General features: G+C 37.4%; 2 protein-coding genes across 2 annotated transcripts in view; one reads left to right on the top strand and one right to left on the bottom strand.

Moving 5' to 3' along the window:
- The window catches only part of CLDN12 (claudin 12), a 67,577-nt gene that overhangs the window by 31,862 nt on the left and 21,665 nt on the right, over positions 1–14,050 (bottom strand). The gene's annotated exons all lie outside the window — the stretch shown is intronic.
- On the top strand, positions 6,959–8,268 carry LOC125929893 (obg-like ATPase 1). Its single transcript, XM_049641425.1, is given in 2 exon segments — positions 6,959–7,808; positions 7,811–8,268. Coding segments are annotated over 2 exon segments (1,188 nt in total). The 5' UTR covers positions 6,959–7,078.

Genomic DNA, 14,050 nt, shown 5'->3' with positions numbered 1-14,050 from the left:
ATGCCTCTCCCTTATGACCTCATTTAACCTAAATTACTCCCTCAAAGTCCCTGTCTCCAAATACAGTCACAGTGAGGGGCTAGGACTTCAAGAGATGAATTTTAGGAGACACAATTCAGTCCCCAGTAGTCAAGACATCATGTTTTTCCCCCATCACGTGATTCTTTCTTTGTCCTTTAGAATTACTTTTACTATTCCTTGCACACAGGAAAAAAAATTTTTTTTTCTACTTTGCATTTTTCCCAAATCATCTTTACTCTTGCCTTTATCAAAAGTAAATGTGGGCCTATTAAAATAGTTTTTCTTCAACTCTTTAACAGCTTTTGCATTTATCAGGTAGATAGAATTCATGTTGGTATAACATTTTAAAAATAGAGAAAAATAGCTCTTTTAGGTTTTGGTCACCAATTTCAATGTGTGTGTGTTGTGGGGAAGGGATCCTCAACACCAACAAACAATGCTCTGGACACCAGCTAGATTTCTATAATTCAACTCAATTCTGACATTAGCTACCCAGAGATCGCATCCAGATTCCACAAGTTAAGGGTTCAGTCTTACAAGATGTCCCCACAAACTTCAGATACCAGTCACAAACCCAGGTTATCACCTATGCTTCTGACCAACCAACTATACATTAGAGGTTTCCACAGCTTCCTCCTCGAGTTTGATTAATTTGCTAGAGCAGCTCACAGAACTCAGAGAAACACTTTACTTACTAGATCACTCAAGATATAAATCAGGAACAGCCAGATGGAAGAGATGCATAGGGCAAGGTATGGGGAAAGAACACAGGGCTTCTATGCCCTCTCTAGGCTTGCCTCTCTCCCCAAATCTCCAAAGGTTCACGAACCTGGGAGCTTTTGAACCTAGTCCTTTTGAATTTTTACAAAGGCTTCATGATATGATATAGGTATGATTGATTAAACTTTGGCCACTGGCAATTGATTCAACCTTCAGCCCATCTCCCTTTCCTAGAGGTGAGGGGATGTGGTGGGGTGTGGGGTGGAGGAGTAGAACTGAAAGTTCTAACCCTCCAATCACAGGGCTGGCTGGTTCTCCTGGCTAGCCAGCCCCCATCTCTAGGTGCATTCTCAGTCACCTCATTGACATAACAAAAGAAAACTTTATGGCTCTCCTCACTTAGGAAATTCCAAGGGTTTTAGGTAGCTCTGAGCCAGAAATATGGATGAAGACCAAATCTATATTTCTTATTATAAATCACTGTACCACAATTGTTAACTGACTCAAAAAAAGAACAATGCACAGCCCTGAATGACTGACATGATTACTAATGCCATCTGTTGGTGGCAACAGAAACATGTTTTCAGCTGGGATAATAATTTTGCTTAAATCTACCAAAGTATATGTGTAGAACATTTAAAGGTATAGAAACCTCCATATTCTCTTTCTTGACCTTCTGTATTCCTTCTTTCCGTGTCAGTCAAGACTCCAGCAAGAGGGTTAAATGAAGAAAAGTCGATTAAGGGACTGAACAATGAGGTGTGGGCAGGAATAACAAGAACAAGGGATAGTGAAGCACCTGGGAACTGCCAACAAAGGGAAGCTATTACCAGTCCTGAAACGGAGGGCAAAGTGGGACCAGAGAGGCTAAAATCTGGAGAGAACTGGAGAGGAACTGGCTGGTAGGAGCTGTGGTCATAAAGTATAGGAAACACAGTTGGGCTGAGGGAGTAGAAGGAATAAATATCCCTACGTCTCTCTTCTACTATCTATCCTCCTAAAGCCAGAGGGGCAAAGAAACTCATCTTGTATTATGGATACTTATTTTATGTGTTTGGTTCTCTATATTGATCCCAGATTGAATTCTTACATGTCTCATTTATGATGGTAAGTATTCCAGTACCCATACATATATAAGAAGAACTCTTCTAAAAAAATTGTTTTTAATGTTTATTTTTGAGAGAGAGTGCTAACGAGTGGAGGAAGGGCAGAGAGAAAGGGAGACACAGAATCCAAAGCAGGCTCCAGGCCCTGAGTTGTCAGCACAGAGCCCAACATGGGGCTTGAACTCACTAACTGTCATATCATGATCTGAGCCAAAGTCGGACACTTAACCGACTGAACCACCCATGTGCCCCAATAAACATTTTTCTAAATAAATAAATGAATGAATGCTTATTGTCTGTTCCCTGGTTTAAAAATCTTGCTGGGGTAAAAAGGGCAAAGTACCCAATTTTATCTTATGTCTTAATGCCCAGTGAATTTCATCTGGTTCCTGAATACAATAAGGCAAACATGATAGTTTTTCTTGATCCCCAGCTATAAGTTTATGTGAGAAATAAATTTAAATACCAGACTCTCAGAGAGTTTGTCTCATGGTTTGGCTTTTAAAAATAAAATTTTCAGCATATTTTAAAATAAGACTAGCTCACTTATCTTTGCTTCTAGCTTTAAAAATCCACACTTTTAAATGGAAGTGATGAATTTATCTCCAAAAGAAGCACTGAAGTCAATACTTAAAACATTCAAATGTAGTTTCAAAGTCAAACTTTAATAACTAAACAGCCTGTTGAAAGCCAGCAGACAAAAAGTCTCCGGGATACTACAGATTAATTAATGAGCACTATTAAAGTCAAGGTCTAGGCCCCTTCCCGCAACACACAGAAATTATGTTTATGGTGACCAATATTCCTTTGTTCTGAACATTATACCTGTCAATCTCTGAGCCATGGAAGTCCTCTGAAATGACATCTGAGACAAATAAGCAAGTGTACTCATCACTTGCTATCCAATTACTATAGTTGGCTTCATAACAGGACTGCATCAATGTTTTCAGTAGTACTGCGATAGTCGAGCAGATAGTTCTCCAAATGTCCTGTTCCCTTTTACATGCCCAACCAGGGGGAAGAGAGCATGGTGGAGATTGTTTTCTTGGTATTTTGGTGTTCTAGAAAAAGGTTTATCGTCTATTAGACATTTTGGAGTGCACATATACCATGAAGAGGACATTTTGATGGAAAACGTACATTCTGGTTGGTTATTGTTGTTAAGTGCATTGTTCAGCAAATGTTCTGCTATATTGAGTTTCAGGCATCAGTTGAATTATATCATGGTGAAATTTGTGATTAAGGTAAGCTAACTCAAAATGACAAGCCAAGGGCTTTTAAAAGCCACATTTCAATGAAATCTGGCAGCACAAAAACAGCTGCTCTAAGTCTGCTCCTCTAATATTTCAAAGGAAGAATAGCAATGGATTTCTGATACCATATGTGCCAACTGCAGAAATTCTAGAACAGCCTGAGAGACCTGGGTGAAAGGTCACACTCTACCTTATACAGATGGCACATTTAATTATTAAAGAGCAATTTTAATCATTTAATCATTTCAGACCCTGAAATGAAAGGTCTTCTCAGATATCTTGAAGATTGTTGCAACCTAAACTCTGCTGTCAAACTTCTATAGAGCCAGTAAATAGCATATGTGATTTCATATCCTAATTTGATTTACATTTTCATGTGAGTTAATTTTGTTTTGCAGGCTTTAAAAGACATTTCATGGGGAAAAAAAATTGAAGGTCATGTCTTTGGCAGAGAATTTGTCTACCCCTGCAGGAAAATTAAATCTAAATCCTTGCTTCAGACTTAAATCAGACTCCAATTCCTCAGGAGGATGGCTAAGTGGTCCCTTTTTTCAGCAGAGCTGCAAACAGCTCTGCTGGAAAATTGTGCAACTAGCCTCAAAAAGGTTTTCAAGAAAATTCCCTTCGTTTTTGTTCATTACAAAAAATTAACAACCCCAGCAAAGTGTCTGGTATGTAGTGTTCAGTAATTGTTAGGCCATCCTCTCATCCTCTCAGCAAATGCATGCATGCACACATTCACACCCATACACTGGAATTCAAATTTAGTAATTTGGTAAGAATCATGGAATAAAATTGAGGATAATTCCAGCAATCAAAGGACAAAATCAAATGCAAATCAAAGGACAAAATCAAGTGCAAATCTTGGAATTAGTATGTCTAAATAAGAAATTTACTGTTAAAATAAGAAAATTACTCTTTCTGAGTCAACAATAATAGCAAATATTTATTGATAACTTATATGTCAGGCACTGTGGTAAGCTCTTCACATGTTAATGCTCACAACAGCTCAGATGGAAAAGTGCTATAATTATCTCCATTTTATAAATGAGGAAACTGAGGTACAAAGAGGTTAAGAGACCTGTAAGTTCACATTACTGGTAAATGGAGCCAGGATGCCAAACCAGGTCACTGAAATTTTAAAACCCACAATTGTATCAATACCCTCCAGCTAAAGACCACCAGGAATATACCTGAATTTGAATGAACTGGGTATATTTCTTATTACAGAGAAGGAAGATGTACAACAGGGTGTTTGAAAGCAGTTATTAAAGGATTTGGCCTTCTGTTTGGGGAAGGGCTTAAGGAAGTGAGACTTTTCTCTGGATTGGATGCTCTCAGGAAATGGGGGTAATGCTATGAATGGGTACCTTAATCAATCTTATGAAGGAGGGAAGACGGGAGGGCTGTAAGTGGTAAAGCAGCAGTGGTCACTCAGATTAGCCAGGATAGGGACATAGAGGGTCATAGTAAAGTAGGAAGAAGAATCAGGATTTGAACCCAGGTGGTTCACTCTGGAGTCGATACATTACCTGCCTTACAGGCAAAAACAACAGAAAGAGCAAAAGATGCAAAAAATGATGGGAGAGATGTTTTGGAGAGAAACTTCCTTGGCTATGTAGTCGAGCAGAGGCGTCAAAGTGGGAGAGAGATACCATAGAACTCCCTCGTGGGAGCTAAATTCTCTAACAATAGTCTGAAGTTTAAAAAAAAAAAAAAGTCACTTTACAGGACCTATTTGCTTTCCTGGAAGCCATCTAGGTCAATCTACCCACAAGTGCCCACCAAACAGATTCTTCTCAGTTTTAAAAGGCTTAGCCCCATCATTTATGTGTGTGATAAGGCTACTTTCTTCAAGAGGACTCAGGTTCCTGCTGGCAGCCTGATGTCCCCAGTGAACTTGATGGATGCTCCCCTCCACACATTCTCAGGGCCACTTTCAGAGGAGTTATCTCCTTTTGGGGTATGAGATCCCTTTGGTACCACTGCCAGGAGGCTCTGCCAGGAGACTGCTGCACTGAGCTCTGATAAAAGCATGTGGGAGAGAAGTGAAATGTGTCGTCCTGCAGAGTAGTTCTGCCCTTTGCTTGGGTAAAAAAACCATGATTTCCTTTGGGAAGTTCTCTTCCTTAGCACATATAGTTCCAGAAGGACATGGAAATGAAGGTGCCCTCCCTGCCGCCCTCCTTCAATTCACCAGCAACACATACCAAGGAGTGGCCACACACAACATGAGTCAGGCAAGTGAGTCTCTCTTTCCAGGAGTCTGAATCTTGAATGGAGTAACAGAGACAGGAATTATGTGTAGATTCGACATGCGTCAGTTCTCTGCAGAGGCATGCATTCATTTCTAGTTGCCTAGATTCCCAAAACTGCCTTCATCTCTTTCCCTTCATCAACATCTCCTTTGACTCTCTGAGCTGTCTAGAATATTTCCAATAATTTTTTGCTTAAGTTAGTCAGTTCCTATTTGCATCCTAAGAAGCCGAATTGAAATGTAGATTTTATTTGATGATGTCTTCTATTGAGCAGAGTTTTGGAAAAACGTCCTTTAAAGATGCCGGTTCAAAATAATGAGAAAAGACATACAGTTAAAGCACTGACTCCCAGTTCACATGGAAACCAGAGTAGACGTGCCCAGGAGACTTGTTTTATTAAGACTACTGGTATTTGCTCCGTACTGACAGGTGATCAGAATAAATGGCTACAAAGATAATGTGTCTTTGACCTTGATTTTCATTATGCAGCTCTATGAAAAGAAACTTTTCTTTTCAATGGGAGCAGATGATGTTAAGTTCATAGCTCATCTCCAACTTATTTTATTGAAAAACAAAAAGAGAACACCTTTATTTCAACTTAACAGAGAAATCTGATTAGGAGCTTCCTAAATCTAAAGACTATTTCTCCAAAAAGTCCACTGTTGTATAAAATCACAGATATTCTTAAGTGGGACAATATGCTCTTCTTGAAATAACAGTGACCCATTTACTTCCAAGGCTTGAAGCTTATGGTGCTGCATTTGAAGTCACACCAAGCAATCCTCTGAGACTCTGAAGTCTTAGTGTAACTGAGTAAGAAAAGAACATAGTCATAACTATACCTTTTGAAAAACATTCTGGATGGGAAATAGGAGGCATTTCCTGAATATCTGCATCGGAATATATGCTTGTAGATACTGGAGAGTGATTTTATTTTAGAAAACAGATATCCTTGGAGATTTTTATTCTGTAAAGTAGCAGGTCACACTACTTTACATATGACCATTTAAAAATATGACCATTTAAAAATGCTTGTCTGTGCTTATTTTCAGATGACTGCCCACATGGAAAATCCAAGAGAATCTACAAGCTATTAAAACTAATAAATGAGCTCAGAAAGTTTCCTTAATCCCAAACCAATAGTGTTCTCATATACCAGTCATGACCAATTAGAAAACGTAATTGAAATGAAAATCCTATCCACAATATCACAAAAACTAAAGGCATAAATCTATTAACTTTCAATATCAAAATAAATCCCAAAACAACACTGAGTTTAAAAAAAAAAAACAAATTGCAGAATGGCAGATACAAGATATTTATATAAATGATAAAATTTAACTTTTTATATAAATACAAAAAATATTGCATTTAAAGCAATTTAAATGCAAAAGTACTATATAAATATTTATGGATTAATATACAAAATGTAGTTTTCTGGTTTTACCTCTGGGTAATGCAAGAAAAGAATGGGACTGGGGAAACACAGGGATTTTACTGCTTAAGAAAATATCTGAAGCAAACATGGCAAAATGGTAAGGTATGTTGTAGGTGGATTATTATTATCCTCTCTAAAAGATCATCATTGGCCACCACCGCCACTAGCGTGCATGCTGGTCAGCGGAAGGGCTGGGCCTGTGCTTTCTCCTCCTTCCTCCCCTCCTCTCAACTCCGTCTACCCTGCCGCTGGGACCCCGTGTCATCGCCCACACCGAGCACGATGCGCCCCAAAAAGGGAGGTGATGGAATTAAACCGCCCCCAATCATTGGAAGATTTGGAACCTCCTTGAAAATTGGTATTGTTGGATTGCCAAATGCTGGGAAATCTACCTTCTTCAATGTATTAACCAATAGTCAGGCTTCAGCAGAAAACTTCCTATTCTGCACTATTGATCCTAATGAGAGCAGAGTACCTGTGCCAGATGAAAGGTTTGACTTTCTTTGCCAGTACCACAAACCAGCAAGCAAAATTCTTGCCTTTCTAAATGTAGTGGATATTGCTGGGCTTGTGAAAGGAGCTCACAATGGGCAAGGCCTGGGAAATGCCTTTTTATCTCATATCAGTGCCTGTGATGGAATCTTTCATCTAACACGTGCTTTTGAAGATGATGATATCAGGCATGTTGAAGGAAGTGTAGATCCTATTCGAGATATAGAAATAATACACGAAGAGCTTCAGCTTAAAGATGAGGAAATGATTGGGCCCATTATAGATAAAGTAGGAAAAGTGGCTGTGAGAGGAGGAGATAAAAAATTAAAACCTGAATATGATATAATGGGCAAAGTCAAATCCTGGGTTATAGATCAAAAGAAACCTGTTCTCTTCTATCATGATTGGAGTGACAAAGAGATTGAAGTGTTGAATAAACACTTATTTCTGACTTCAAAACCAATGGTTTACTTGGTTAATCTTTCTGAAAAAGACTACATTAGAAAGAAAAACAAATGGTTGATAAAATTAAAGAGTGGGTGAACAAGTATGACCCAGATGCCTTGGTCATTCCTTTTAGTGGGGCCTTGAAACTCAAGTTGCAAGAATTGAGTGATGAGGAGAGACAGAAGTATCTGGAAGCGAACATGATACCAAGCGCTTTGCCAAAGATCATTAAGGCTGGGTTTGCAGCACTCCAACTAGAATACTTTTTCACTGCAGGGCCAGATGAAGTACGTGCATGGACCATCAGGAAAGGGATGAAGGCTCCTCAAGCTGCAGGAAAGATTCACACAGATTTTGAAAAAGGATTCATTATGGCTGAAATAATGAAATACGAAGATTTTAAAGAGGAAGGTTCTGAAAATGCGGTCAAGGCTGCTGGAAAGTACAGACAACAAGGCAGAAATTACATTGTCAAAGATGGAGATATTATCTTCTTCAAACTTAATATACCTCAGCAACCTAAGAAGAAATAAATTTTATTGTTCAGATAAATGTACAACTTCCAAAAAGGGATAGGATTTCTTTTAATTAAAATTTCTGAAAACTGAGGGACAAATACAGTTGGGGGATGGGAATCTTCTAAAAACAGAATTATTTTTGTTTTAAAATTAAAACACTGTGTACCTCCAATGAAATGCAAGTTCACTAAATGTGAACAAATTTGCTTTTCACGTGAATAAGACCCTAGTCCAAATTGTAGAGGTTTTTCAGGAACCATATTACTCTCATGATACTTCATTAATCCCCATCACGGATGCCAAGCCTGACACATTTGACAGTGAGGACAATGTGGCTTGCTCCTTTTTGAATCTACAGATAATTCATGTTTTACAGTACTCCAGATGTCTACACTCAATAAAACATTTGACAAAACCAAAAAAAAAAAAAAGATCATAATTATTCTCTATAACTTTATCCTTCATAACAAAATGTTTTAAAATATTATTGTAACTGTGAGGAACGGAACAAAAATTTTCCTTATTGTTCCCTTATGCCAAGTGGAGAATCTGAGAATGAAATAAGAATCAGTCTAAATGTGTGCATGAATTTGTTGTTCCTAAAAACTTTACCAGCAATGTAGCCAGCAGATGAAGTTGTTAAGCATGAAATAACTTGGGACCTATGTGACCAGAAACGTAAATAAACATCCATCTACGTTTCCCCTTATGGAAAAACTTCTCCCTCAAGCTTTTATAAAACAGAGGTGGCAATGCTGGTCCTGGACAAAGAGGAGAGGGAAACGTCCTGAGTCTTGGTGCCAATCTTAACCACTCATTACTTGGTGACCTTGGAGAAGTTACTTTCTTTCTCCTGTCTCCAGTTTCTTCATTTATAAACTGTGAGTATTCCATTTCCCTTTCTCACTAGCTTGTTATGTATAGAGAATGAGGTTATATATATATATATATATATATATATATATATATATATTACTGCTTACTGCTATAAAATGTTGGAGGATTCTGTGTATATAGTTTTCACTGATTTCCAGACCGAATTTCACAGAAAGCCAAATATAGTTAAGTTGTCGGGAAGTGCAAATACAATCACTTTTTGGAGAAAAAGTGTAGAAGCTTCCTAATACTAAAGGTTCACTATCAAGAAACTGATAATTTGTAAACAGGATTTAATCCTGAGGATTATCTTTGGAAGAAAATGTACGGAAGTGTTTGTTATTTTAGTGCCTTTTCTTAACTTACCAAAGAACTTTATTTGAAGAATTTCATTCTTTTCTTATCAGACTAAGATGTTTGATAGAAATTAAGATGCCTTCAGTTATTTTTGTTGGGATAAAGGCTAACCTCTGAAATTTACTTTAATTGGAAAAAGAATGTCAACTATTTTCATATTGTTATCCGCAGATGTAGAAAGGCAATGGTTAAAAGCAATAACTCAGTAGTTCCGCTGGGTTTGAAACCAGACTTTGCCACTTACAATTGGATGCCAAATAATTTAACCTCTCTGCTTCAGTCTCTTCCTCAGTAAAATGGGGATGATGATGGTACCTACCTTTAGGCTACTGGGGTTTTAAGGAAGACAATCCTAACTCTCTCCTCAGGTGGATCTAGGTTTTGTGAGGCTTGAAGTTTATATTTTTGAAGAGACTCTTTAAGAGCAAGAACTTAATATTATTTTTAAAAAATTTTTTAATGTTTATTTATTTTTGAGATGGAGAGACAGAGACAGAGTGAGAGCAGGGGAGGGGCAGAGAGAGAGGGAGACACAGAATCCGAACCAGGCTCCAGACCCTGAGCTGTCAGCCCAGAGCCAGACATGTGGCTCAAACCCACAAACCTCAAGATCATGACCTAAGCCAAAGTCGGATGCTCAACTGAATGAGCCACTCAGGTACCCTAAGAATTTAACATTATATATATGAAATAAGTTATAAGGTCATAAAAGGAATCCTGAAGCTTAAGCTTTATTAGCTTCTTGGTATACCTACCTCTGCTTTCCTCCACTCTCCAGGCCAAGAACCAACAGAGAAAGTAGACACAAAAGTCACAGTTGGAGATCAAAACACAGTCAAGCAATCTATTATTTACAATTCAAAATCCAAAAAGTCCTAAAATCCAAAAGTATTTTTGTAACTCATTTAGCAGAAAAATCCAATATCATCTGAACTCATTTGACAGTAAAATCTGATGTGATGTGATATGGTCTTAATTTATCCCACTCAGTGTGACTATTCATACCTTTTAGTGCAGAAATAATAGTGTTTAATACTGGACAACTGTCCCAGAAACTATCATTGAATCATATAATCTTTCTAAAATCTGAAAATTTCTAAAGTTTGAAACCCACCCACCTGCTCCCAGGAACTTCAGATAAGAGATTGTGGGCAGTGTCAGGTTTATTACTGACAAAGCTGAACTGAGGAATACATCAGAACCCCAGAAGTACAAGGACTCTCCAGAGCAAGCTTAGTGTGCAGAGGGGCAGCGAATGCCACCTTCCTGGCCTGGAGAACAAGCCTTCCTGAGGAAGCAGCTGCAGCTGCCTTCCCTTCTCTCAAACTCACCAACTCTCCCAAACTTGTCCAGAGGAGGAAGAAGTTACTGAGGGGGCAGATTTGAGAAGCCCAAAGAATTACTCCCAAATGTTTCCCTCCCGGGGAGTCACGTGGAAACATGGGAGGCAGGAATACATGTTCCACACTAGCAGTGGGGTTATGGTGAAGATGAAATAAAACCATGACCTAAAAAGCTTAGCTTTGTTCCTGACCCCACAGGAAGCCTCAGTATCTGCTACCGTCACAGATAAATCTCCTGCACCTGAGTAATTTCCCTCTGGACTCAATCTCAGGACAATGTGGCCCTTTCCAACTCTGGTTTCTTTCTTGTGGTGTGAGGAAGCTGCTTGCAAGAGTTAGTATCACCCTCAAGAACAGCGCTGGTCCTTAAGGGATAGATTTCATTTTATCACTCTTTATCTCTTACTTTCTTTGTTTTGATTTCTTTGCTTGTTTATTTTACATTCTATGTTACTGGCTATTTTATTTATCTTTAAACCTGAGTTTTTACTAACCACTTTAAATCCTTTTGGGAACAGGGTGAGTATAAAGATATAAACAATTTTTAAGTAATTCAAAGAACAACAGAAGTATTTGCTACTTATTCCACATAAAATAGATGAAATCAGTCAAATATGGAGGAGAAATCCAAGGATTAAGAGGTTTTGCATGACTGAAATTTGGTGAGAGAAATAACTTTCATGTCAGATATTTTTGTATCCAATTATCTTCTGGCTCCATGAACCAGAAATTTCTCGTTTTAAAGGTGTTAATGAAGTATATCATCTTATTTTATAAGAAATGTCTGATGAATCAAACTTTTTAAGAATGAAATCGGTCAATGGAGTAGAGAATAGACAGAAAGGCAGTGCTAGATATTTAGGTGAATAAAACATAAGCTATATGAAATCATACTTAAGATAACTTACAGAGATCTATATAGAAGAGGTAATCAATGATGATATATTTTTTTACTTTTTATAATCATAAATATATGTGCACTGTACAGTGATTAAAAATAGAAATTAATACAAAAGAAAACAATAAAAGTTACCTAAATTCCTCAACTCCAAGATCATTAATATTTAGGTGCATATCCATCCAGTCATTTTTATTTGCATATTTTTCTTTTATTTTCTAAACAGGGATCACATTTTACTTATTATTTTACAACTTGTTTTTTCAGCTAACTATAGATCCTAAATATCTTCCCAGGGTATTAAATATTCCTTTAAAATAATTGTTATAATACCTGTTCATAGTAGTATATTAAAATAGTAGAGAACTGTATTGAGAAAAAAGTAAAATTCTGCTTATCTTACCAATATCCCATTTCAAGTATGACATAAAACTAAAATTATAAAGGGAAAATCTTACTCCATAAAAATTTAAAACTTTGCAAAGTAAAAAACAATCACAAGGCGCCTGGGTGGCTCAGTCGGTTATGTGTTGGACTCAATCTCAGCTCACGTCATGAGCTGGTGGTTTATGGGATAGAGCCCCACGTCAGGTTGTACAATGACAACATGGAGTCTGCCTGGGATCCTCTCTCTCACACTCTCTCTCTGCACCTCTCCCTCTTGTGTTCACACACTCTCTCTCTCTCTCAAAATAAATAAATTAAAAAAAAAAGACAATCACAAAGTATAAACAATAAATGACAAACTGGGAAAAATGTTTTCAATGCAAATGACAAATAAGGGACTAATTTCCTCAATATGCAGAACCTTTTATACACACACACACACACACACACACACACACCATGGTCAAAGATCAGTAAATTTCTAAAAATGGGATAAAGATGTGGGTTGGCATGTCATTGATAAAGAAATACAAGTGGCCAAACAAAATAAAAAATAAAAGAAAAAGAAAAAGAAGCCTTAAGAGAATGAACTGAACCTTTTATACAGAAGGTTAAAACAAAAATGAACACATTTGATAATACTCATTGTTGGGATGATGTGAAGAACCATTCTCAGAGTGGAAGTATAAATTGGTGCAACCTTCTTTGAATGGTCAATTGGCAATATCAACATTCTAAATACAGACATCTTTTCACTCAGTAATTTCACTACTTGGTCTTTGTCCCTTGTAATTAAATACATGAAGATATTTGTTACAGTATTGTATGAATGGCAAGTCCCCATATTAAATGAATTTAAGGAAAATAACGTATGAAACCATTCACTGGAATTACTTAGTTTAACCACTAGATGTCACAATTGTTACACAAAAATTTAGCTATAGCTAGGTAAATAGAATTTGAAGGTTGGAATAAACTTTCCATATATGTTCTTTCACTTTAAAAGAATTGGTGCTTGAAAAATATGGGAAAATACGGAATAAACTTTCCATATATGCTCCTTCACCTTAAAAGAATTGGCACCTGGGTGGCCTAGTTGGTTAAGCGACTGACCCTTGATTTAGGCTCAGGGTAGGATCTCACGGTTTGTGAGATCAGGCCCCATGTCAGGCTGCATGCTGACAGTGCAAAGCCTGCTTGGGATTCTCTCTCTCCCCCTCTCTCTCTGTCCCACCCCTGCTCATGTGCTCTCTCTCTCTCTCAAAATAAACTTTAAAAAATTAAATTAAATTAAATTAAAAATAATTGCAACTCTAAAACAAGAACTGTTTTGTATATCACTAGGTACTTTGCAAAATAGAGTATTTCACAAAGTGATCTTCAAGTTATCTTTTAAAAATATTCTTCTCATAAAGTCTCAAGTATTCATATGCTTTGACAAGGCTTTAGCTTAAAATGCACTATAACTGGGTAGGCTCACATGGTCTGATTTGGGAGTTTCCAGGAGAAATTCACACTTCTAATAATCTTACCTCTTACATGAATAATACCTAAAACTCCACTGTTGCTGATTAATTTTGAGGAATTTAAGAGTTTACAATATTTAGCAGTGGCATATTAACTGTAAAATACCTCTGGATGGAGTGACCCCTCGAGGACTTATTGCTGATTAAAAATCCACTAGGTTGGCCCAGGAAGAGATGAGGTGGGATGACAACACACTAGGAAGAGGTGGCTCTTAGTCTGGGCTTTGTGTGTCTCCTGTATTGTCCTTTAACTCACTATGACACAATTCAGTGTGATCTTACTACTGAGAAGTATGAATAGCTCAGGAAACCTAAGACCTTAAACAACATTCAGCTTATCAAAACCCATACTGTCACAGGGATTTCCTACTGTTCTTCTATGAAGTTGCATATTTTATGTTGATCTAAAA

Source organism: Panthera uncia, chromosome A2, assembly GCF_023721935.1.
Source record: "Panthera uncia isolate 11264 chromosome A2, Puncia_PCG_1.0, whole genome shotgun sequence".
NCBI lineage: Eukaryota > Metazoa > Chordata > Mammalia > Carnivora > Felidae > Panthera > Panthera uncia.
The sequence above is the reverse complement of the archived record's forward strand: the minus strand, read 5'-3'. Positions and strand labels throughout refer to the sequence as shown.